The sequence below is a fragment of the Eptatretus burgeri genome, chromosome 1 (assembly GCF_056783735.1).
Source record: "Eptatretus burgeri isolate ZD-2024b chromosome 1, Ebu_testis_v1, whole genome shotgun sequence".
Lineage (NCBI taxonomy): Eukaryota > Metazoa > Chordata > Myxini > Myxiniformes > Myxinidae > Eptatretus > Eptatretus burgeri.
In genome coordinates, this window is record NC_140961.1 from 144,154,056 (window position 1) to 144,180,806 (window position 26,751).

At 40.0% G+C, this 26,751-nt stretch overlaps 1 protein-coding gene across 2 annotated transcripts in view; it reads left to right on the forward strand.

Moving 5' to 3' along the window:
• Positions 1 to 26,751, forward strand: part of LOC147035672 (protein phosphatase EYA1-like) — a 386,713-nt gene that overhangs the window by 143,395 nt on the left and 216,567 nt on the right. For both annotated transcript variants that reach the window (XM_085846578.1, XM_085846569.1), the window contains exon 10: positions 2,728 to 2,817. In XM_085846578.1, coding sequence (XP_085702704.1) covers positions 2,728 to 2,817 — 90 coding nt within the window. The remainder of the gene's footprint in view (positions 1 to 2,727; positions 2,818 to 26,751) is intronic.

A 26,751-nucleotide genomic window follows, 5' to 3' on the forward strand; every position in this document is an offset into this window, starting at 1 on the left:
TATAAGAATACCCCGCTCGTGTGTGTGTGTGTGTGTGTGTGTGTGTGTGTGTGTGTGTGTGTGTGTGTGTGTGTGTGTGTGTGTGTGTGTGTGTGTGTGTGTGTGTGTGTGTGTGTGTGTGTGTGTATGTATGTATGTATGTATGTATATATATATGTATATGAGGCCCTGCGAGGAGGAGTGATGTAAGCGAAATTTTTTAATGATATGATGATGATAGGCTCGGATGATAGGGGAAGTGTTAAAATAGTGCTATATGGCATTAACTCCAAAATGGCCGATGTGTCCTTTACATCACTCCTCCTCACTGTGCCTCGTTTATATGTTATATATATATATATAAATATATATATATATATATATATATATATATATATATATATATATATATATATATATATATATATATATATATATATATATATATCTTTAGGGACGGTCTGATCGAGGCAGGGTCTTGGTGGCACTATGCGCTCTCCTCTTCTTAATGATGGTCTTGACTGTGCTCCGAGGGATAGTCAAGGCCTTTGAAATATTTTTATAACCTTCCCCTGATCTGTGCCTTTCCACAACTTTATCCCAGAGGCCTTTTGAAAGCTCTTTGGTTTCACAGTTGAGTCTTTGCTGTGAAACACACTACCCAGCAGAGGAAACCTACAGGAACAGCCGATTTTATTCTGAAATAATCAGAATCACGACAATTTAACACAGGTGGAGGCCAATTAACTTGGTGTGTGATTTTGAAGGAGAATGGTTACACCTGAGATAATTTACAATTTATATTTAAGGGGGGTAGGCACTTATCCAACGAAGATATTCTAGTTTTGGTTGGTGGGCGCCAGCAGTGACCACTATTGTCGTTGTGTCGTGTCGTTGCGTCGTGTCGTTGTGTCGTGTCGTTGTGTCGTGTCGTTGTGTCGTGTCGTTGTGTCGTGTCGTTGTGTCGTTGTGTCGTTGTGTCGTTGTGTCGTTGTGTCGTTGTGTCGTTGTGTCGTTGTGTCGTTGTGTCGTTGTGTCGTTGTGTCTCTGTCTGTCTGTTTGTGACTCTCTCCAGAGCATAGCTCCATGACGTTTGATGCAATCTTGATGAAACTTGGACACCAGCTAGATATCATGGTCGAGTTGTGTTTTTTTGTATGAGGGGCGTCTCACGCACCTTGTGGGCGGAGCCACGCCCACTTGAACTTTTTATTTATTTTATTTTTTTCTCGATTTTTTTTCTCGCAATTTCATTTCCTATAAGTTGGGCGTAATGTCCATAAGTACAACATATAAAAAATCCGATTTGATTTGGTCAATTTTGACGGAAGAGATAGGTTTTTACGGTCGGGCTTCCTCAAATGTTTCCACGAACTCAATTGTACCTATCGTGGCATTGTTCAATAATGCCCGCGAACCATCGTCGCCTCCCGGGTAGTTTATTTTTTAATTAATTTTCTGAAGTTTGTTGAATTTGTTTTTCACTTGGAAGTCGTGGTGTACGATGTGTAAATAAAGGTGGAAAAAGACTGATTTAATGCAGTTTATTTCCAGGCGAGCTGACAAGAGGGAAAATTTTTGAAGGGGGGGGGGAGTGCACTTTCTCTAGGTACTGTGTGTGGAGGCTCCCAGTCTCTGATCATTGAACCTTTCCATTATTTTTTTTCCATAATTGAGAACTATATATATATATATATATATATATATATATATATATATATATATATATATATATATATATATATATATATATATATTCATTCATTCATTCATTCATTCATTGAGGTCAGCAAGCAATTGTTGTGTGAGCTTGTTTCAGGTTTCCATCTGAACCAATGGCTCATGATGTTTGTAACCCAGGTTCAAATCCCATGTACTGTATGTATTATTATGCATTATCAACTAATGTCCTTGTCATTCACTTTAAAGTGCACTGTTAAATTTTCCTTGCATGTGATTTACACATTGCATCCACTCTGAGCCTGAGATCATGTTAAGAAATTATTTCACACTAATTAACATCTTTCCCTGAAGTTTGAAAGATGCATTTCCTCATGTTCATGTTTTTTGCAGAGAGTTTGGTTCAGCTTGTTTGGCGTTCCCAGCAGAGCACACAGCTCATAATGCTGGGATACCAGGTTCAAATCCCCTGTACTCTGCTGATTTGTCCATTGTCTTCTAATGTCCTTGTAATTCAGCTTAAAAACGATTGTTGGCTGGTAATGTTCTTGTCCATCTTGTAATGCATGTATATTGTGCAATGTTTTCCTCGAGGCAAAGTCAGTGTCAGAAAAAATATTTTGGCAACGCATGCATGATTCGGAAAGTCGGGCACTGACATTATTATTGGATGCAATGCAGTGTTCGAAGGGTCATGATCTCAATCATTGATCTAAAGGTCATCGGGAGTTTTTGAATAAATCAGTTTACAGATGAAGGAGAAAACATCATTGTACCTTTCCATGAACTCCAAGGACATTAACAGGCAAAGAACAAATCAACAAGGTATCAATGATTTGAACCAGGCAGGTCCCAGTAACGTGACGCATGGTTTCAGATGGAAACGCCAAACAGGTTAACTTTATTCCAACCCTAACTCGATTAACTTTTGCTTCTCCTTGATCAATCTCTGCATCACACCACTGATGTAAAACCGCTTGTATCGAGTGATTGAATGCTCCTTCTGTGCCTTGATGCTGGAGTCAGCGATTCACGAGTTGCTCTCACCCTTCGTCTCCCAAACCGCAGGACCCTCCGATGTCGGTGTCTCTAGGGCTGAGGATGGAGGAGATGATCTTCAACCTGGCAGACAGCCACTTATTCTTCAACGACTTGGAGGTCAGTGGGCCCACACGTGTGTTTTACACCGACTATACGTGCACTTGAGTGTGCCCAGCATGGCGCTGGGAGTAGCCGTTCAAAGGCCCAGTTTCTCTCAGAGGAGCGTAACGGATGCGTGAGCTCGATCGAAGACTTTTACCCATGGAGCTGTAGATCTCAGGGAGGCTGTACTGGGTTTCGGCTTTCCTGTCCTTCAGGCAGGTAAAGAAATATTTTGCGCAATAACCGTATGCAATGAAGGAGTTGAGAAGTCTGGAGTGAGGATCTCAGTAGAATGATGGTTCAACAATCCATCTACATCTTACCTACACGAGAATGGTGGATTTCATTAAATAATAATTTAAAAAAAGTTAAAATCTTCCTTCGTACCCTTCGCTCTCTCTCTCTCTCTCTTCCGCTTAACCCCATCTCTTCAAAAAAACATCCTTTCCTTTTCTCCTCCGTCATCCTCTCTCCAAATATTTTATGACTAACCCCTGCCCTGCTTCGACCGACCTAATAATACGTAGACGTCCCCTTTCTGTGATCTTTTCCACAAAGTTCCACTCGATTTAACTGCAGTACTTTGAAAAGTTGTGTCCACAGAATTTAAACTCTGGATATATTATCATTCAAGGAGAATATAAAAAATAGGACATTTAATCTCCAACGGACGCGCCGTCCCCTTAAATAGGAAATGCCATCGAGATAACCTGTGCGCATGAAATATTGTGGCTTCACACAGGGGAGTGAGTGAGTTGAGACGATGTTAAAGTTAGTGGAAAACTCGTTATAGACGCCTCCAGTACTGACTGTCTCTCCCCTCCCTCCACCCCGACCCTCTGCTCCTTAACGGCATGATACCAAGTGTTGGATGATCTGGAAAAGCCATACGTTGTTCTTATGGTAATGGCCGATGTAAGAGTGGTTGAGAGGAGCATGTAAGGAAGAGCCATAAGGGCTCTTAAGGCGAGGCGGCCTGCCCCCTGGAAGGAACTGCAAGAGGCCGCCGAACAATGACCATAAGTTAAAAAACCACTGACCTCGGTGCCCCCATGCCATGGCTCACCGCACGATGTTCCACCCATCTCCCCAGAGCCTTGCGTGTGCAGCACATGTTCTTGTGCTTAATTTTTCTCGAAGGCAGAGACGGGAACCTTCCAACGGTCGGGAGCGACATGGCAGAGTGCAAAGCTTGCTTTTGCGCTTCCCCTGAAGGGTGTGAATGTTTTCCCTCTCGCTGGGAACTTTCGAATAGTTTGCAGCAAAAAAAAACACCTGTGAGAGTTATGACTCACGGACGTCAGAGTAACGTGACGGCACAGCTGCCGCCATCGAATCTTTGGGCCTATGACTCCATGCGCACGTTTTTGACATCGCTCCAGCTTGTCTTGCATTGTGTAGGCAGGCCATGCATGACACATGTGTTCACATGAAGTCAGACTTCCTGTGGATGTGCTGACATCAGTGGGAGTGTGGCTGAGTGGACCGTGCAGGCCGAGAGGGGGGACGACGCATCAAAGGGACTGCCATTATGGAGGAAATGACCTGGTATTGAAATTATTGCACAGTTTTACTTGTCTCGATTTACATAAAGCACACAAATCAACAATGCAGCACAAACATACGAGCGCACAATGGTGGCTTAATGGTGATGAGGCCTGACTGGCAACACGAGACATAATAGCTTCAAATCCAAGCTAAAAGCCACAGTCTGTGATTTGTATTTGAACCTTCACATGGTTGAGTTTGTTTTCAGGAGACATTCCATGTCACTGTTGGATTATATTGGTAAAAGCCCAGCTGACTTGTTAATGACCTGGGTTTTGGTTACTTCCCTGGCCCACCTGATCTGGTCTCTATGGGTGATACAACGACATTTTTGTGGTTGTCTCTTATTCTCCTCCCTTATAACAGGAGATGAATCTTTAAAAAATGAGGGTTCAATATCAAGTATTGTAGCATCAGGCCATGGACCAATGAGGAATGAGGATAATTCTTATTTCCAAACTTTCCACCAAAATTGGTTGTTTTTTTTTTTTTTGAAGGAAACCCAGACACAAGAGGAAATCAATGCTCAGCCCATCAGGTCTGTTCATCCCCACAGTTCCATCAAACCAGAGACCAAACACCATCGCATCGGTAGTCCATTTTTCCAATTAATGAGAAACCTCCAATTTGCAGACGTCACACCTCAACCATGCCAGGCTAATCTTGCGCCACCTACCATTCTTGCCAACATCCCTGTATTTGCTTTTAAGTACTTATCTAAATTAAGTTTTAACCAATCAACTGTTTTGCTGTTGCTGCCCTCCTTCATGGGAAGACCATTCCAGGTATCAAACAACTCTCCATGCAAAAGACCCCTGCCTTGCTCTTGGTGTTCTCTTGGTGTAGTCGGAAGAGAGTTATTGGATGTTATAGTGAAATACAAAAGATGACGTTGTGAAAACTCTTCAATAAGGAGGACAAACAGCAAGTGCAACAACTTACATACCTTCGAAGCACTCGAGTGATGGTCATCAATCTCTGTTGGTGCAGACATTTGATATTGAACCATCACGTACATGCATGCCGGACGCCAGTTGACTGCAGGACAAACCGGCAGGATGGTTAACAGAGCATCGAACGGACGATTTACTGGCTATTGGAGCACCACACCTGCAGGGAGTTGGGACAGCAAACATCTCCACAGTGACTTACACTAATCAATCATTGTAACTTAATCAACTTATGTAAGCCCAGTGTTAGCTTTATGGTTAGGGTGGCTGGCTTCGGATCTTAGGGTCCTGAGTTTGAGCCCTGTTGGCGCTGAATTAACACCGGGTGGGGTTAATTCAGCCTGTCATCCGTCCAAGGTCGGCGTAATGAGTATCAGTGGTAGAGGTAGAGGGGCACAGCATCAGTGGCACAGCTGCACTTCCAAGAAATGATAGCTACCCTGGCAGCCAAGCTGCTGTCGGCAAAAACAGATTAATTTATGAATAACTGGTTGGCTTGTTTCATGTTATGCTTGGTGATGGCTTAATGGTTAGGGTGGTGGGCTTAGGATCCTACTTAGATCCTTGGGTTCTGAGTTCAAATCTTGCTCGGCTGTTAAATTAATAATAGGTGGGGTTGAGTCAGCCTGTCATGCTTCTGAGGTTGGCAAAATGAGTTTCAGCTTGCTGGGATGATTGAGCCATTTGAGTAACCTGTGTTGGGGTGGTGACCCGTCCAGGATTGTGCCCAATAGCCCAGGAGAGTGATTTTGGCAGGATCAATGCTCTGCACAGAGTATGGTCCTGATGGATGGATTGTTTCACGTTCCCACCTGAGCATTTATGTTACTATGCTGTGATCCTGGGTTCAAATCCAATAATTGAGTTGGACTATCCATTGTCCATTAATGCCTTTGATTTTTAATTGAGGTACTTGAAAAAGTTTCTGAATATGGCTGAGAAAGTGTTTGAGGAGCATAATGGGAGGTTTCAGGGGGAAGGAGTTGTGTTTGGGGTGGGGGGGGGAGTGCACGTTGTGGAGAAGGAGAAGTAATTCCAGCAGCCTTGTCATTGAATCCATCCCCAAGAATGAATGAACAAAGATTGTTAACTCGTCAAAATTTCCTTGCATGAAGGAAGTGATCAAATATGGTGCAGACAGAACTAGAACGGCACTCAGTGGAGTGCATACCTCCGCCAGGCTGAACAGTTTACATTTTCTGTCCCACTGATAGGCCGGATCTGGATCTGGACCTGAAACAAAACCCAATACATTCGTCATTGTCACACACCCAACCTGTCCACCAAGTTTTGTCATAATCCGTCCACAACGTTTTGAGATATATCCTGCTAATAGACAAACAAACAAACACAGACAGACAGGGGTGAAAACATAACTTCCATCCACCTTCCGTGGCGGAGGTAATAACACCCTTTCGAGGCTGCACTGAAAATATGACTTTGTTTGCAGTTCTTTGACACCCTCACTATTCCCTGTGAAGCTCGGTGATTCTTTCACTGACAACCACCCTAAAAAATCACGTGACTTTGTGAATGAGAGTATTGTCACCTTTTAAAAACTTCAATCGGCTTTCATTCTGCAACACCATCGATTCGATCGTGGTGCCCTTCGGCTCCCTCCAAATGTAACAAGCTTCGAGTTGAACTTACTGCTTTCTCCTCGTTGGAAATGCCCTCTCATAGCTTCACATTCATGATTTGAACAGCACCGCTTCCATTTTGGACGAATTCAACTGAAAGCAAGGTCTTTGTATGTTGACATATCCGGTCGTAGTGAATGGAAATCCAAGATGGGTGGGTCCATGAATATGAAGGTGGTGTCACGTGATTGTGGCTTTGACACCGTCCTCTCCCCTTCTTCTGCCCCACCTGCCTCCCCACACCCCAGTGATACCCTGTTACACTCAGAGAAACCCAATCCATCATAGATTTTGTGCACAGCCACAAATACCCCATCAAAAGGACATTACATTCCACCATCTTGGTTCACACAGCACTAGAACAGCAGTTTAGAGGTGATGCCATTCTAATAAGTGAGCTCAGACTACCAATTGTTGAGCAGACAAGCACAGAGCTATTCCACAAACATTGTTGACATCGTTTTGGTTGATAAGTCAAATAAGCCAATGTTGATCACTAAAATGATTAAGAGCGAGATATTCTCCAAAATGAACAATGTCAACTGCTGCTTGAAGCAATTTCACTCTCAACGTCCCTCACCATAGCCTGATGGAACAGAGAGACTGGATCAATGAGGAATGAGTGTCTTGCAGCAGATCAAGAGGAAATTGGAATTTGGCAAAGGCGCCGGAACACATTGTCATTCATTCTTTTTTGAAAGCGCATGTACTTTTGATGTCAGCACCCAAGCATGAGGATATTAACGTACCAGGAGGGGCAGCTAAGCAGGCACGTCCCATTCCTTTGAAAATCATCATCCCAGACTGATTGCAAAAATCGAATAAGACATAATCTGCAAATCAATGCAGCAGCTGAAAAACTACACAATGCTTTGTCTCTTTTCTACCGCCAGAAGCACTTTGGGACTCTCCCCGAATGAGACGGATGACCTTGAACACAGTTCCATAAGACTGCGTAACTTAGTGGTCGCTCAGCAACCGGTTTCACTGTTTAAGTCCATGGGGAACTGCTTGATGTTTTTGCACAGCTGAGAAGTTAACTTCATGCCAGATTGATATTGAAAAAAAAAACATGCATCAGGCGTTGTTTCGTGAGAATAAACCTTTGTACAGCTGTTTTACTCCAACGGCCTATGTACGTGTCTCCATTGTCCACAAATGAAGTGGATTTAATGTTTTTTTGTACTTCATGCTTGGTTTCTCAACCTTTCATCTCCCTTTTAGATAATGTCTTCTGCTCCCAAGGTTAAAGCCTGTTTTTACCCTCTGTTTACCCACTGCACTTCAATGATCCATCACCAGACTACTTGCAACAAGAAAACAACGACACTTGCTTCAGTTACCTGTTGGGAATTCTCAGGTTAACATGTATCCTACTATTAATTTGGAAATATTGCTCACTAGCTTTGGCACCAACACAAAAAATGTTATTATTATTGTTTATGGACCCGAGTCATCAAAAAGGTACATATATTGAACAAACTGTTTCGAATGGAGCGCCTCGTCACCATTAGAGCGTTTAGATAGCATCAGATGTGGCAACAAATGTGACTTGATGCTCTCTGTTTCCTGGCTCCTTGACAGAAGAGGGCATTTGCATGAGATTTCCCTGCAGGCACGTGTAACTGAACTTTCTGGTGTGGTTAACACAAATATATAATTGGCAACAAATTCTACCCACTGCATTCCTGAACATGTACACCTCATTTGCAATGTGGGACAACTCTGCATACACCTTAATATGGTGAGTTTAAACTATATATGATAGATTAATAAGCAATGAGTTTCAACCGTTACTTCGACCACAAGACAAAGGCTTTCCCGGTGAATCCGAAGAACAATCTTATTGTCATTTGTCAACTTTGGGGGTATGTTGGTGAAGCCACTTTTTTGCGTGACGAGCACGCAGAATCACAAAATGTCATTGACTGTAGTTGATGTGTTATGGGTATTCCACCATTTTGTTTCAGCTCACCACTACCTAAACTTTTAAAGATGCTTTGACTTTTGAGTCCAGTTATGTAGAATTCGGTTTCTCCTCTGTGGTGAGATATTTGGTGTATTCTTCATACTCAAGTCCTATTTTTAAATCGCAGAAAACCTGCTTTGGACTGTTAGAACCTGCAGTGCATTTCGGAGTTCAAGAAGTGAATTCATTTAAATTTGACTGTGAACAGTCCAAAAATAGTGAGATGATTTGGTTTGAAAAAGTTATTGATTGAGCAAAATATGAACAATGTTCCGGAAGATCGAAGCAATTCTTGGCAAACGTTATACTCAGTAGTTTGGTTTTGCTTCATGGTTTGTTTATGATGAGTGGTTTGGTTATGATGAGTGGTTTAGTTATACTGGGCGGTTTGCTTATACTGGGGGGTTTGTTTATACTCTGTGATTTGGTTATATAGTGGGGCAGATAACAGCAATTTTTGAGAGGAATCGTGCAAATGATGATACAAGCATCAACTTTGGCACACTTGTTCTCCAGGGGATTCTAATCAAATCTGCCTGATTGGCCATTTAAAAATCCAAATTTTGAAAAATTAAAAAAAAAAAAACTTCAAAAAAGTCAACATCATGAATCAATGTTGGATGCTGGCTGAGATTGGTGAATGTTTCAGAAAAATCATCAAAGACGTTCCAAGTCTGCCATGCAGTTTTCTTCCCTTTACTGCGGAAGGCAGACACGACGTCACATCCAGTGAACGCCTGGAAGTATGGGATCCCTCGAGCTTTCTCAGGCCCTATTGCAGAAACTATCTCATGGACTGGAATCCATTGTGCCTTGGCTCCTTGGCCAAAGGCAATCCACATGTTCTCAAGACCTAGTTCCTGTAAGGATGGCAGTACAGATATTGCTATGACTAGTACGTCCGTGTCATTAGCCTTAATGATAATGGACTTGCTACCATCCGTCGTTGCATCCCTGGTGTGTACAAATATTCGAGTGTCAGCTTCTTCATGACAACATGGAGACACAGCATCCAGTGACTTCCTTGTGTTGCTAATGGCATCTTCTCCTTTTGTGACAATGACTGTGCTTGTCGTCTGTGCTTCACACATCTTTTCCGCAAGGAAGTGAAACAGCTCAGTCTTGTTGCTGTCATCTCGAAGAAAGCTTCTCCAGTTACTTGGGGTCTTACTGGTTCCTGTCACTCTTCTTCTGATTCCTTGCCCCCTTTTCGACCTTGCCTCGGACTTCAGACTTGACTTCTTGTACACATCAAACACTACGTCCACCCTCTCGTACCTGGCACCATAGGATTCCACCTTTGGGATGATGTCTTCATTAGCATAGTCATCAAATATCTTTGAAGTGTGTGGAGGTAGGGCATTGATAAGTGCTGAGCCATCGATGATGACTGCATCTCCCCTTGGTTCTCTGTCTGGGATGTTCAGTTGCGCTTCAAGAATTTCAGCCAGCTGTGACTTGAAATTTTTTGAAGTTTTTTTTTTTTTTTTTCAAATTTTTCAAAATTTATATTTTCAAATAGCGAATCGGGCAGATTTGATCAGAAAGCCCTGCAGAACAGAAATGAAAAATTTGATGCTTGTATCATAATTTGCACGATTTTCTACTATCAACAATACTAATACTGGGTGGTTTGCTTATACTCTGTGGTTTGGTTATACTGGTGGGTTTGCTTATACTGGGGGGTTTGTTTATACTGGGGGGTTTGTTTATACTCTGTGGTTTGGTTATACTGGTGGGTTTGCTTCCACTGGGGGGTTTGTTTATACTGGGGGTTTGGTTATACTGGGGGGTTTGCTTATACTCTGTGGTTTGCTTATACTGGGGGGTTGTTTATACTGGGGGGTTTGCTTATTCTCTGTGGTTTGGTTATACTGGGGGGTTTGCTTATATTCTGTGGTTTGCTTATACTCTATGGTTTGGTTATACTGGGGGTTTGCTTATACTGGGGTGTTAGTTTATACTCTGTGGTTTGATTATACTGGGAGGTTTGCTTATACTCGGTTGTTTGGTTATGCTGGGGGGGGGGTTGGTTATACTGGGGGGTTTGTTTATACTCTGTGGTTTGGGTATGCTGGGTGGTTTGTTTATGATGGTTGGTTTGTTTATGTTCTGTGGTTTGGTTATACAGGTGGGTTTGCTACTAATGGGGGTTTGTTTGTACTGGGGGGTTTGTTTATATTGGGGGGTTTGGTTTCCTGGGGGGATTGCTTATACTCTGTGGTTTGCTTATACTGGGGGTTTGCTTATTCTCTGTGGTTTGTTTATACTGGGGGTTTGCTTATTCTCTGTGGTTTGGTTATACTGGGGGTTTGGTTTCTAGGGGGTTTGCTTATATTCTGTGGTTTGCTTATACTCTATGGTTTGGTTATACTGGGGGTTTGCTTATACTCTGTGGTTTGGTTATACTGGGTGGTTTGCTTATACTGGGGTGTTTGTTTATACTCTGTGGTTTGATTATACTGGGAGGTTTGCTTATACTCGGTGGTTTGGTTATGCGGGGGGGGGGGGTTGGTTATACTGGGGGTTTGTTTATACTCTGTGGTTTGGGTATGCTGGGTGGTTTGTTTATGATGGGTGGTTTGCTTATGCTCTGTGGTTTGGTTATACTGGTGGGTTTACTACTAATGGGGGTTTGTTTGTACTGGGGGGTTTGTTTATATTGGGGGGTTTGGTTTCCTGGGGGGATTGCTTATACTCTGTGGTTTGGTTATACTGGGGGGTTTGCTGATACTCTGTGGTTTCCTTATACTCTGTGTTTTGGTTATGCTGGGTGGTTTGCTTATACTGGGGTGTTTGTTTTTACTCTGTGGTTTGTTTATACTCTGTGGTTTGATTATACTGGGAGGTTTGCTTCTACTCTGTGGTTTGATTATACTGGGAGGTTTGCTTATGCTCTGTGGTTTGGTTATACTGGGGGGTTTGTTTATACTGGGGGGGTTTGGTTATACTGGGGGGTTTGGTTATACTGGGGGTTTGCTTATACTGGGGGTTTGCTTATACTCTGTGGTTTGATTATACTGGGAGGTTTGCTTATACTCTGTGGTTTGGTGATGCTGGGGGTTTGGTTATCCTGGGAGGTTTGCTTATACTCTATGGTTTGGTTATACTGGGGGTTTGGTTATACTGGGTGGTTTTTTGATACGAAGTGGTTTGGTTATGCTGTGGGGTTTATTTATACTCTGTGGTTTGGTTATGCTGGGGGTTTGGTTATACCGGGGGTTTGCTTATACTCTGTGGTTTGGTTATACTGGGGGGTTTGGTTATACTGGGGGGTTGTTGATACGCAGTGATTTGGTTATACTGGGGTATTTGTTTATGCTCAGTGGTTTGGTTATGCAGGGTGGTTTGGTTATGCTGGGGTTTTGGTTATGCTGGGGGTTTGGTTATGCTGGGGGGTTTGGTTATGCTGGGGGTTGGGTTATGCTGGATGATTTGTTTATACTCTGTGGTTTGGTTATGCTGGGTGGTTTGGTTATACTGCAGGATTTGCTTATACTCTGTGGTTTGGTTATGCTGGGGTGATTGGTTATACTGGGGGAGGGGGTTGTTTATACTCTGTGGTTTGGTATGCTGGGTGGTTTCCTTATACTCTGTGGTTTGGGTATGCTGTGTGGTTTCTTTATAGTCAGTGGTTTGGTCATGCAGGTTGGTTTGCTTATAAACTGGGGGGCTTGTTTATACTCAGGGGTTTGTTTATAGTCTGTGGTTTGGTTATGCTGGGGGTTTGCTTATATTCTGTGGTTTGGTTCTGCGGGAGGGGGAGTGGGGGTTGCTTATACTCTGTGGTTTGGTTATGCGGGGGTGGGGGGTGGGGGTTGCTTATACTCTGTGGTTTGGTTACACTGGGTGGTTTCTTTCTACTCAGTGGTTTGGCAATACGGGGGTTTTTTATACTCAGTGGTTTAGTTATGCTGGGTGGTTTGTTGAGACTCTGTGGTTTGGTTATGCTGGGTGGTTTGTTGAGACTCTGTGGTTTGGTTATGCTGGGTGGTTTGTTTATGATGGGTGGTTTGTTTATACTGGGTGCTTTGTTTATACTGTGTCGTTTGTTTATGCTGTGTGGTTTGTTTATGCTGGGTTGTTTGTTTATTTCCAGTGGTTTGTTTATACTCAGTGGTTTGCTTTTGCTGGGTGGTTTGGTTATGCTGGGTGGTTTGTTGATACTAAGTGGTTTGATTATTCTGCCTGGTTTCATTATGCTGGGTGGTTAGTTTATGCTGAGTAGATAGTTAATGCTGCCTGGTTTGTTTATGCTGGGTGGTTTGTTAATGCTGGGTGGTTTCTTTATGATGGCTGGTGCGGCTATGCTCATCGGTTTGTTTATTCTGGGTGGTTTGTTTTTGCTGGGTGGTTTGTTTACGCTGGGTGATTTGTTTATACTGGGTGGTTTGTTTCTGCTGGGTGGTTTGTTTATACTGGGTGCTTTGTTTATACTGGGTGGTTTGTTTATACTGGGTGGTTTGTTTCTGCTGGGTGGTTTGTTTATACCCAGTGGTTTGTTTTTGCTGAGTGGATTGTTTATGGTGGGTAGTTTGTTTATACCCAGTGGTTTGGTCATGCTGTGTGGTTTGTTGATACTCAGTGGTTTGGTCATGCAGGTTGGCTTGCTTATATACTGCAGGATTTGTTTATACTCAGCGGATTGTTTGTAGTCTGTGGTTTGTGTTTGCGGGGGGGGGGCGGTGGGGGGTTCCTTATACTCTGTGGTTTGGGTATGCTGGGTGGTTTCTTTCTCCTCAGTGATTTGGCTATACTGGGGGTTTTTTATACTCAGTGGTTTAGTTCTGCTGGTTGGTTTGTTTGTACTCAGTGGTTTGGTTATACTAGGGGTTTTTTTATACTCACTGGTTTAGTTATGCTGGGTGGTTTGTTGAGACTCTGTGGTTTGGTTGTGCTGGGTGGTTTGTTTATGAAGGGTGATTTGTTTGTGCTCAATGGTTTGTGTCTGCTGGGTGGTTTGTTTACACTCATTGATTTTTTATGCTGGTTGGTTTGTTTATGATGGGTGGTTTGTTTATACTGGGTCATTTGTTTCTGCTGTGTGGTTTGTTTATACTCAGTGGTTTGTTTATGCTGGTTGGTTTGTTTATGATTGGTGGTTTGTTTATGCTGGGTGGTTTGTTGATACTAAGTGGTTTGGTCATTCTGGGTGGTTGGTTTATGCTGGGTGGTTTCTTTATACTCAGTTGTTTGTTGATGCTGGTGGTTTGTTTATACCCAGTGGTTTGTTGATGCTGGTGGTTTCTTTATACTGGGTGGTTTGTTCATACTGGGTGGTTTGTTTATGCTGAGTGGTTTGTTTATGCTGGGTGGTTTGTTTATGCTAGGTGGTTTGTTTATGCAGGGTGGTTTGTTTATGATGGCTGGTTTGTTTATACCCAGTGGTTTATTTTTGCTGAGTGGTTTGTTTATGCTGGGTGGTTTGTTTATACTGAGTGGTTTGTTTATGCTGGGTGGTTTGTTTTCCTGGGTGGTTTGTTTAGGCTGGGTGGTGTGTTTATGCTGGGTGGTTTGTTTATGCAGGGTGGTTTGTTTGTACCCAGTGCTTTGTTGATGCTGGTGAGTATGGTGAATATACTGTTTCTTTCTCACTTTTCCCCATGTAAATGAATGGGGGATTTTCAGCGATTCATAATTTTTTTCCCGAAAAAGTAAACCTCCTTTTTATCCCAAGGTATGTTTATTTTTCTCCCCTTTTAACCTCGGGACACTTTTTTCAAATAACCAATGCAATAAGATAAAGATTTGTTCAAGTAGCAAAGTAGTAATGTGATTTGTTCAAGGTGATTCTAAAGAAATGTCTGAAACGTCTAAACCTCGGGACACTCTTTTTCAAATAACCAATGCATATTGTTTAGCTCACTCATTGAACCTACAAAGATTTGTTCATTCTCAAATTCCTTCAATAGATTAATTTTCTTTGCACAATAATCCCCATCTAAAATATTTGAAAACAAAACATTTGAATCTTTATATTTTTTTTAGATACCGCTTTTGTGCCATTACGAAATGATAAACTTCTCCTCATGCTCTTGTTTTACCACCTCCTGAGCCACATATCATTTTAAGATTTTCGTAAATTGTTTTTTCATTGTTCAATTGATAACTATCAAAGTTTTCAGTCCATTCAAAGACGTTTATTTTTTTTCTTTACATCCTCGAACTTACTAGTTATTAAATTGATTCGCTTATTTGTTTTATTCACCTTTGTTTTCGTTATTTTTTCAATAAGACTTATTTGATATTTTTCACATTCATTATGTTTTCCATTTTTTTCCAAGACTGAGATTTTCTCCACTCTTTAGTTTGATTCATACTTGGTTTGACCATTTATATATTGTGAAAAAACTCGGCGGTAGCCCTTAAAAAACCCTAACCCATCTTCCCATCATTAAAACACAATCTATTCTATTCACTCTGTCATACAATATCCATATGGAACACAATCTATTCCATTATTTAAAATAAATCTCTTATCATCAAAGGCTCCTAATGCCTTATTATTTACTTCTTCACTATATATGTGATGTTTATAACTTCTTATTGTATTCATTTTCCTATATTCTTCTTTCTTATTCATCAAACAATTATAATAATTTCTAAAAGTTATTGATTTCTTTATTACATATTTCTTTATTCCCTTTAACCTCATCAATCTGATCACCATACTTATAAGTATATGCCTTTGCTCTCAATCCAATAAACTCACTCATTACTTTTCCACCCAACTCATCCTTAAACTTACCAATAACCTTTTCATTCTTTTTGGAAAATAACTCGCTCTTCTTACTAAAATTACTTGTATCATATACTCCAATATTTTTCTTCATATCTTTATAAACATCATCAGTTTTTATATCTCGGATAAAACTTTCAGTGCCCATTTCCAACAATGAAACATTTTCACCATACTCTTTTTTTTTTTAGCCATTTTTCAAATAATCATACATCAATATCTTTGATAAATCAAGAACTGCTGTTCCAATATAAATTGGTTCCTCCATTACAATATTTTCCTTTTCCATATGAATAGCAGAAAAGTTCTCTGAAAAAACCTCTTCTCTCTTAAAACTTGGTTTACTTATCAATCTCAAAGCTTCTTTCCAAGATCTTGCAAATCTAATGTTTTGCCTGTTTCTAACATTCTCCATTGTCTTTCCAAAGACAGCATTATTCATCAATTTATAGAATTCCCCTTCAAATTTTACCTTTGTATTTGTTCTCATATCTGTATTGAATTTAATATACTTTTTCATCCAAGGACTTTGTTTAAATTTTTAAACTCTATGAATTTTAGCTGCTCTCAATCCTTCTCTCAAAATCTGTTTTAAGCTTCTCTGATGCAAAACATATCCCTCTTTATCATAGAATGTTGTTAATAACTTTTCTGTTGATTTGCCTTTAATATTAAAACTTTTATGAGAATCACTTAACCATTCTTTCTTTGGGGTTTCTTTCTCACATGCACAAGAAGGTCTTTATGCTTATTATGAAGATCACTTGGGTACCTCAAATCAACTTCAAAATCATAACCTTCTTCTTCCTCATTCAATTCCTCTTGAGAAGAAATAACAATATTCATCAAAGCGTTTTCATAATCCTTTTCTTCCACCCACTCTAATTTACCATAAGGCAGAGATTGAGACATTGCCCATCCACACAAGTTATTAGCATCAAAATACATCAAATAATTACTCTCTTTTTCACTATCATAATTTGGAAGATATTTATTTTTTGCTTTAGCATATCTTTTTGAACATACTTGTGATTTTCCACCTCTCTTTGACTTCTCAATCATCAAAAGCATATCTTGTTTTGTCATTTTCAACATCGCACTCCAAGCTAAACCAGGAGCTGTGAAATAGTGGGCAGGATCTAATCCATAACAATTTTTATTATGACAGAGTGATCTAAAAGCTTCAAACACATCAGCTCACAATAAGACATCTGTTTTAGATACAAATCGTGATATTCTCCAAGGTTCTTTATCTTCAATATTTTCCATATAAATAGAACAATGATTGGATAAAAACAATTATGGTGGATATGATGAGTTCTTCAATTTCCTTCAGTGGAAGGGCTTTTAGTATACCTGGAAGAACATCAATTAAAGTATCTCTAACAAAAGTTTCTCTTCTCCTTCTGGTAATATATTCAAAACTAGAAAAAGCAATGAAACAAGAAAACGTATCAAAAAACAAAAACCTTACGGTTGAAGCTTTAGAAAGAAAAGATAAGACCATCTGTAATATGCAAGGAGAAATTTTGTATTTTTTTCAACAACCCAAAATATGTAAATCCTGATGAAATAAAGGATGTTAACATATCAGGTGAAATGACATTTTGTTCAATAGTCGTTCAGGATCATTTTAAAATTAACTTTAATATAAAAAATGTTGTAGTTGAATCTGGTAATGAAAAAAAGGATATAGATATCGATGGTAATATTATTAAATACGAGTCAACATGCAACTGAAAGAACAGATTAATTTCAGTTTAAGTAAAGTTTTACTTTATAAATATGCTCGACTTCCCTGATTCTCCATATGACAATTTGAGAATTGTCTTGCGTGTGAAAGACGGGGATTAAACACAGAGTCAAAAGCCGAAAACAATGTATATTCTGTGATTATCTTCTAATTAATAATAATAAAAATTTTAAAAGGAAAATAATTCTTTTAGATTTACAGCAAAAATGAATTACTTTACAAGATTGATTGGAGAAATGAATGTAAAGTATGAGAGTGATAAGACACCTTTCCTTACAAGGGAAGAAACTGAACGTATAAGAGAAATGTTCAAAGGATTGTTGTTATTTATTATTAATGGATGTGATTCTCAAGGAAATATCAACACAAGATATTGCATAAATAAAATAATGAATTATCTTGAAATTAAACCTGAACTTAGGATAAAATATAGAGTTTCTAAAAAAGCCAATAATAAATTAAATAACCTGTTTTCCAAATATATAAATGAATGATTTTTTTACCCATTTGGAAAAATAAGATAAAATTTAACAATCATAAAAATCTTCCAAATTCATTAAGATGTCTCCTAGTTCGTTCAAGCGGATGTGGAAAAACCTGCTTACTTTTAAAGATGCTCCTCACTCCCAACTTTTTAGATTATGACAATTTAATAATTTTCACAAAGTCGAGTTTTCAACGAGAGTATCAACTACTCTCACAAGGTTTAATGCTGGTCTTCAAAAAGAAGATATAATCGGTTTATTTAAACTTCAAAAAAACCGAAATGATAATAACATTGAAGATATAATTCAACTATTTTGTGATACACAGAGATGTAAAAAGAAATCAAAACCGATAACTTGTATTCTTAGTGATAATACGGATGATATACCTTCTCCCCAAGATTTGGCGAAATCAAAAAAGAACCTCATTATCTTTGATGATTGTGTTAATGAGAGAAATCAAACGGTAATGGACAGCTACGACACAAGAGGGAGACATTCTTCTTGTAATTGTATTTATCTTAGTCAATCGTACTTTCAACTTCCTCATCATTCCATCAGAAACAATGCTAATACTTTTATTTTATTCAAGTGAAATTCAATAGATATAAATAATTTTTAGAGAGATAATTGTTCTACATTATGTCGTAAAAAGGAATTTGGGGATTACATGAAGCACACGACTGAAAAATATAAATATATTGTTGTGAAACAAGATGAGATATTAAAGGATATATTTTTTGTTTTATAAACAATTACATTTATAAATGACAACTATGATTGTAAATCTTGTGGGTAAATCTGCTTATGGAAAAAACTTTCATAAATCAAGGTTCTTGTGTAGTATAAATGAGAATATTGTAAATTTACTTAAAAAACACCCCGTGATACGCATTGTATCAACAACAATGAGAGCAATAAGACCTGGAGAAGTAAAAGGTAAAGATTATCACTATATTTCAGTGGAGGAACATATGCGATTGAGGAATGAAGGTCAAATATTCGAGGAGGTTTCTCTTGGTACAACAAAATATTCACATTGTAAGAGTGAGTTAAACAAAGTAAAATCTGGTGGTCTTCGGATATTAGAAACTAATCCAGAAGGAACGAGACAAATTATTAAACATCTGAGCGGAGTGAAGATTTTATCATTCGGTTTTTATGTTGATGAAGAAACTCAACGCAAACGTATGAAAAGCAGAGATGCAAGTATTAGTGAAGAAGAAATTCCAACTCGCATTAATGATAATAAAGAATTTGATGAAATATTTAAAGAAAAGGATTTATTTGAACATTTCCACTTGGATGATGAACAAAAGGAAAATTTCCCTGTTGATCTTTACAATTCAATTTGTTTATACTTTACAATTTGTTTATACTCAGTGGTTCGGTTATGTTGGATTGGTTGTTTATACTCAGTAGTTTGTTAATGTTGGATTATTTGTTTATACTCAGTGGTTTCAAGATGTTGGATGGTTTGTTTATACTCAGTGGTTTGTTAATGTTGGATGGTTTGTTAAAACTCAGATGTTTGTTTTTGTTGGATGGTTTGTTTATACTCAGTGGTTTGTTTATGTTAGATGGTTTGTTTGTACTCAGTGGCTTGTTTATGTTGGATGGTTTGTTTGTACTCAGTGGTTTGTTTATGTTGGATGGTTTGTTTATATTCAGTGGTTTGTTGATGTTGGATGGTTTGTTTATACTCAGTGGTTTGTTTATGTTGGATGGTTTGTTTAAACTCAGTGGTTTGTTTATGTTGGAAGGTTTGTTTATACTCAGTGTTTTGTTTATACCCGGTGGTTTATTTGTGTTGGATGGTGTGTTAAAACTGAGTGGTTAAGTTCTGTTGGATGGTTTGTTTATACTCAGTGGTTCGGTTCTGTTGGATAGTGAGTTATGCTGGGTGGTTAATTTTTGCTGCATTGTTTGTTTATGCTGGGTGGTTTGTTTCTGTTAGGTGGTTTGTTGATGCTGTGTTGTTTGTTTTTGCTGCGTTGTTTGTTTATTCTGGGTGGTTTGTTTGTGCTGGGTGGTTTATTTATGCTGGGTGGTTTGTTGATGCTGGGTGGTTTGTTTATGCTGGATGGTTTGTTTATGCTGGGTGGCTTGTTTTTCTGGTGCTTTGTTTATACCCAGTGGTTTGTTTGAGCTGGTGGTTTGTTTCAACTCACTGGTTTGTTTTTGCTGTGTTGTTTGTTTTTGCTGGGTGGTTTGTTTGTGCGGGGTGGTTTATTTATGCTGGGTGGTTTGCTGATGCTAGGTGGTTTGTTTATGCTGGGTGGTTTGTTTTTCTGGTGGTCTGTTTATACCCAGTGGTTTGTTTGAGCTGGTGGTTTGTTTCAACTCACTGGTTTGTTTTTGCTGTGTTGTTTGTTTCTGCTGGGTGGTTTGTTTGTGCTGGGTGGTTTGTTCATGCCGGGTGGTTTGGTTTTGCTCGGTGATTTGTTTAAACTCACTGGTTTGTTTTTGCTGGTGGTTTGTTTATACCCAGTGGTTTATTTGAGCTGGTGGTTTCTTTATACTCAGTGGTTTGTTAATGTTGGATGGTTTGTTTATACTGAGTGGTGCGGTTATGTTGGATGGTTAGTTTCTACTCAGTGGTTCGGTTATGTTGGATAGTTTCTTTATACTCAGTGGTTTGCTAATGTTGGATTATTTGTTTCTACTCAGTGGTTTGTTAATATTGGATGCTTTGTTTATACTCAGTGATTTGTTTGTGTTAGATGCTTTGCTGATACTCAGTGCTTCGGTTATGTTGGATGGTTTGTTTATATTCAGTGGTTTGTTCATATTGGATGGTTTGTTTGTACTCATTGGTTTGTTGATGTTGGATGGTTTGTTTAAACTCAGTGGTTTGTTAATGTTGGATGGTTAATTTATACTTAGTGGTTCAGTTATGTTGGATTCTTTGTTTCTACTCAGTGGTTTGTTCATGTTGGATGGTTTATTTGGACTCAGTGGTTTGTTAATATTGGATGGTTTGTTTCTACTTGGTGGTTTGTTTCTGTTGGGTGGTTTGTTTTTGCTGTGTGGTTTGTTTTAGCACAGGTGGTTTGTTTATGCTGGGTGGTTTGTTTTTGCTGGATGGTTTGTTTATGGTGGGTGGTTTGTTTTTGCTGGGTGATTTGTTTTTGCTGGGTGATTTGTTCATGCTGGGTGGTTTGTTTTTGCTGGGTGGTTTGTTTTTGCTGGATGGTTTGTTTATGCTGGGTGGTTTGTTTTTGCTGGATGGTTTGTTTATGCTGCGTGGTTTATTTTTGCTGGGTGATTTGTTGATGCTGGGTGGCTTGTTTTTGCTGGATGGTTTGTTTATGCTGGGTGGTTTGTTTTTGCTGGGTCATTTGTTTCTGCTGAGTGATTTGTTTTTGCTGGGTGGTTTGTTTATGCTGGGTGGTTTGTTTCTGCTGTGTTGAGAGTTTATACGAGGTTGTTTGTTTGTACTCAGTGGTTTGGTTATGTTGGATGGTTTGTTTATATTCAGTTGTTTGATGATGTTGGATGGTTTGTTAAAACTCAGTGGTATGTTAATATTGGATGGTTTGTTTAAAATCAGTGGTTTGATTATGTTGGATGGTTTGTTTATACTCAGTGCTTCGGTTATGTTGGATGGTTAGTTTATACTCGGTGGTTTGTTGATGCTGGTAGTTTGTTTATACCCAGTGGTTTGATGATGCTGGTGGTTTGTTCATACCCAGTGGTTTGTTTGAGCTGGTGATTTGTTTATACCCAGTGGTTTGTTTCTGCTGGGTGGTTTGTTTATGTTGGATGGTTCGTTTATACTCAGTGGTTTGGTTATGTTGGATGTTTAGTTTGTACTCAGTGGTTTGTTAGTATTGGATGGTTTGTTTATACTCACTGGTTTGGGGATGTTGGATGGTTTGTTTACACTCAGTGGTTTGTTTATGCTCAATGGTTTCGTTGCACTTGGTGGTTTGTTTTTGCTGAGTGGTTTGTTTGTGCTGAGTGGTTTGTTTTTACTCAGTGATTTGATTATGTTGGATGGTTGTTCATACTCAGTGCTTCGGTTATGTTGAATGGTTTGTTGACACTCAATGGTTTGGTTATGTTGGATGGTTTGTTTCTGCTCAGTGGTTTGTTTATATTGGATGGTTTGTTTCTGCCCAGTGGTTTGTTTATATTGGATGGTTTGTTGACACTCATTTGTTTGTGAATATTGGATGGTTTGTTTTTATTCAGTGGTTTAATTATGTTGGATGGTTTGTTTATACTCAGTGGTTTGTTCATATTGGATGGTTTGTTTGTACTCAGTGGTTTGTTTATCTTGGATGGTTTGTTTATACTGAGTGGTTCGGTTATCTTGGATGGTTTGTTTATACTCAGTGGTTTGGTTATGTTGGATGGTTTATTTCTACTGAGTGGTTTGTTTATATTGGATGGTTTGTTTATGCTGGGTGATTTGTTTATCCAGGGTGGTTTGTTTATGCTGGGTCATTTGTTTTTGCTGGGTGGTTTGTTTACGCTGGGTGGGTTGTTTACGCTGGGTGGTTTGTTTTTGCTGGGAGGTTTGTTTCTGCTGGATGGTTTGTTTCTGCTGGATGGTTTATTGATGCTTGGTGGTTTGTTTGTGCTGGATGGTTTGTTTATACTGGGTGGTTTGTTTATGCTGGGTGGTTTGTTTATGCTGGTGGTTTGTTTATGTTGGTGGTTTGTTTTTCCTGGGTGGTTTCTTTATGCTAGGTGGTTTGTTTTTGCTGGATGGTTTGTTTATGCTGGGTGATTTGTTTATGCTGGTGGTTTGTTTATGGTGGTGGTTTGTTTATGCTGGGTGGTTTGTTTATGCTGGTGGTTTGTTTATGTTGGTGGTTTGTTTTTCCTGGGTGGTTTCTTTATGCTAGGTGGTTTGTTTTTGCTGGATGGTTTGTTTATGCTGGGTGATTTGTTTATGCTGGTGGTTTGTTTATGCTGGTGGTTTGTTTATGCTGGGTGGTTTGTTGACACTGGGTGGTTTGTTTTTGCTGGGTGGTTTGTTTTATTGGGTGGTTTGTTTATGTTGGTGGTTTGTTTTTGCTGGGTGGTTTGTTTATGATGAGTGGTGTGTTTATGCTGGATGGTTTGTTCATGCTGGGCGGTTTGTTTCTCCTGGGCAGTTTGTTTATGCTCGTTGGTTTGTTTATGCTGGGTGGTTTGTTCATGCTGGGTGGTTTGTTAATATTGGATGGTTTGTTGAAACTCAGTGCTTCGGTTATGTTGGATAGTTTGTTTTCCTCATTGGTTTGTTAATATTTGATGGTTTGTTTCAACTCAGCGGTTTGTTTCTGTTGGATGGTTTGTTTCGACTGAGTGGTTCAGTTATGTTGGATGGTTTGTTTATACTCAGTGGTTTGGTTATGCTGGGTAGTTTGTTTATACTGGGTGGTTTGTTTTTTCTGGGTGGTTTGTTTTTGCTGGTGGTTTGTTTATGCTGCGTAGTGGTGTGTTTATGCTGGGTGATTTGTTTATGCTGAGTGGTTTGTTTATGCTGGGTAATATGTTGATACTGGGTGGTTTGATTATGCTGAGTGGTTTGTTTATACTGGGTGGTGTGTTTATACTGGGTGGTTTGTTTTTGCTGGGTGGTTTGATTTTGCTGGTGGTTTGTTTATGCTGCGTAGTGGTGTGTTTATGCTGGGTGGTTTGTTTATGCTGGGTGGTTTGTTTATGCTGGGTAGTTTGTTGATACTGGGTGGTTTGTTTATGCTGGGTGGCTTGTTTATACTGGGTGGTGTGTTTATACTGGGTGGTTTGTTTATACTGGGTGGTGTGGTTATGCTTTTTGGTTTGTTTCTACTGGGTGGTTTGTTTTTACTGGTGGTGTGTTTATGCTGGGTGGTTTGTTGATTCTGGGTGTTTTGTTTATGCATTGTGGTTTGTTTATACTGGTGGTTTGTTTATGCTGGGTGGTTTGTTTGCACTGGGTGGTGTGTTTATACTGGTGGTTTGTTTATACTGGGTGGTTTGTTTACACTGGGTGGTTTGTTTGTGCTGGGTGGTTTGTTCATGCTGGGTGGTTTGTTCATGCTGGGTGGTTTGTTCATCCTGGGTGGTTTGTTTATGCTGGTGGTTTGTTTGTGCTGGGTCGTTTGTTTATGCTGGTGGTTTGTTTGTGCTGGGTGGTTTGTTTATACTGAGTGGTTCTGTTATGTTGGATGGTTTAATTATACTCGATGGTTTGTTTATGCTGGGTGGTTTGTTTATACTGGTGGTTTGTTGATGCTGGGTGGTTTATTTTTGCTGGGTGATCTGTTCATGCTGGGTGGTTTGTTTATACTGAGTGGTTCAGTTATGTTCGATAGTTTGTTTATGCTCGGTGGTTTGTTTTTGCTGGTGGTTTGTTTATGCTCTGTGGTTTGTTTATGCTCGGTGGTTTGTTTATGCTGGGTGGTGTGTTTATACTTGGTGGTTTGTTTATGCTGGGTGGTTTGTACATGCTATGTGGTTTGTTTTTCTGGGTGGTTTGGTTATGCTGGGTGCTTTGTTTATGCTGGGTGGTTTGTTTGTACTGGGTGGTTTGTTTTTACTGGGTGGTTTGTTTTTGCTGGGTGGTTTGTTTTTGCTGGGTGGTCTGTTTATGCTGGGTGATTTGTTTGTGCTGGATGGTTTGTTTATGCTGGGTGCTTTGTTTTTGCTGGGTGGTTTGTTTATGCTGGGTGCTTTGTTTATGCTGGGTGGTTTGTTTATGCTGGGTGGTTTGTTTATGCTGAGTGGTTTGTTTATGCTGGGTGGTGTGTTTATACTTGGTGGTTTGTTGATGCTGGGTGGTGTGTTTATGCTGGGTGGTGTGTTTATGCTGGGTGGTGTGTTTATGCTGGGTGGTGTGTTTATGCTGGGTGGTGTGTTTATGCTGGGCGGTTTGTTCATGCTGGGCGGTTTGTTTATGCTGGGTGGTTTGTTTATGCTGGGTGGTTTGTTTTTGTTGCATGGTTTGTTGTTGCTGGGTGGTTTGTTTATTCTGGGTGGTTTGTTTTTTTGGGGTGGTTTTTATGCTGGGCAGTTTGTTTATGCTGGGTGGTTTGTTTCTGCTGGTGGTGTGTTTATACTGGGTGGTGTGTTTATACTGGGTGGTGTGTTGATGCTGGGTGGTTTGTTGATGCTGGCTGGTTTGTTTTTGCTGGGTGATTTGTTTTTGCTGGGTGGTGTGTTTATGCTGGGAGGTTCGTTTATGCTGGGTGGTTTGTTTATACTGGGTGGTTAGTTTATGCTCACTGGTTTGTTGGTGCTGCGTGGTTTGTTTCTGTTCGGTGGTTTGTTTATGCTCGGTGGTTTGTTTATGCTGCATGGTTTGTTTATGCTGCGTGGTTTGTTTATGCTGGGTGGTTTGGGTATACTCAGTGGTGTGTTTATGCTGGGTGGTTTGTTTATGCTGCGTGGTTTGTTTATGCTGGGTGGTTTGGGTATACTCAGTGGTGTGTTTATGCTGGGTGGTTTGTTTATGCTGGGAGGTTTGTTTATACTTTATGGTGTGTTTATGCTTTTTGGTTTGTTTATGCTGGGTGGTGTGTTTATCCTGGGTGTTTTGTTTATGCTGGGTGGTTTGTTTATGCTGGGAGTTTTGTTTATGCTGGGTGGTTTGTTCATGCTGGGCGGTTTGTTCATGCTGGGCAGTTTGTTTATGCTGGGTGGTTTGTTTATGCTGGGTGGTTTGTTTTTGTTGCATGGTTTGTTGTTGCTGGGTGGTTTGTTTATTCTGGGTGGTTTGTTTTTTTGGGTGGTTTTAATGCTGGGCAGTTTGTTTATGCTGGGTGGTTTGTTTCTGCTGGGCGGTTTGTTTATGCTGGGCGGTTTGTTTATGCTGGGTGGTGTGTTTATGCTGGGTGGTTTGTTGATGCTGGGTGGTTTGTTTTTGCTGGGTGGTTTGTTTTTGCTGGGTGGTTTGTTTATGCTGGTGGTGTGTTTATACTGGGTGGTTTGTTTATGCTGGTGGTGTGTTTATACTGGGTGGTGTGTTTATACTGGGTGGTGTGTTGATGCTGGGTGGTGTGTTGATGCTGGGTGGTTTGTTGATGCTGGGTGGTTTGTTTTTGCTGGGTGGTTTGTTTTTGCTGGGTGGTGTGTTTATGCTGGGTGGTTTATTTATGCTGGGTGGTTTGTTTCTGCTGGGTGGTTTGTTTATACTGGGTGGTTAGTTTATGCTCACTGGTTTGTTTGTGCTGCGTGGTTTGTTTCTGCTCGGTGGTTTGTTTATGCTCGGTGGTTTGTTTATGCTGGGTGGTTTGTTCATGCTGGGTGGTTTGTTAATATTGGATGGTTTGTTGAAACTCAGTGCTTCGGTTATGTTGGATAGTTTGTTTTCCTCATTGGTTTGTTAATATTTGATGGTTTGTTTCAACTCAGCGGTTTGTTTCTGTTGGATGGTTTGTTTCGACTGAGTGGTTCAGTTATGTTGGATGGTTTGTTTATACTCAGTGGTTTGGTTATGCTGGGTAGTTTGTTTATACTGGGTGGTTTGTTTTTGCTGGGTGGTTTGTTTTTGCTGGTGGTTTGTTTATGCTGCGTAGTGGTGTGTTTATGCTGGGTGGTTTGTTTATGCTGGGTGGTTTGTTTATGCTGGGTAGTTTGTTGATTCTGGGTGGTTTGTTTATGCTGGGTGGTTTGTTTATACTGGGTGGTGTGTTTATACTGGGTGGTTTGTTTTTGCTGGGTGGTTTGATTTTGCTGGTGGTTTGTTTATGCTGCGTAGTGGTGTGTTTATGCTGGGTGGTTTGTTTATGCTGGGTGGTTTGTTTATGCTGGGTAGTTTGTTGATACTGGGTGGTTTGTTTATGCTGGGTGGTTTGTTTATACTGGGTGGTGTGTTTATACTGGGTGGTTTGTTTATACTGGGTGGTGTGGTTATGCTTTTTGGTTTGTTTCTACTGGGTGGTTTGT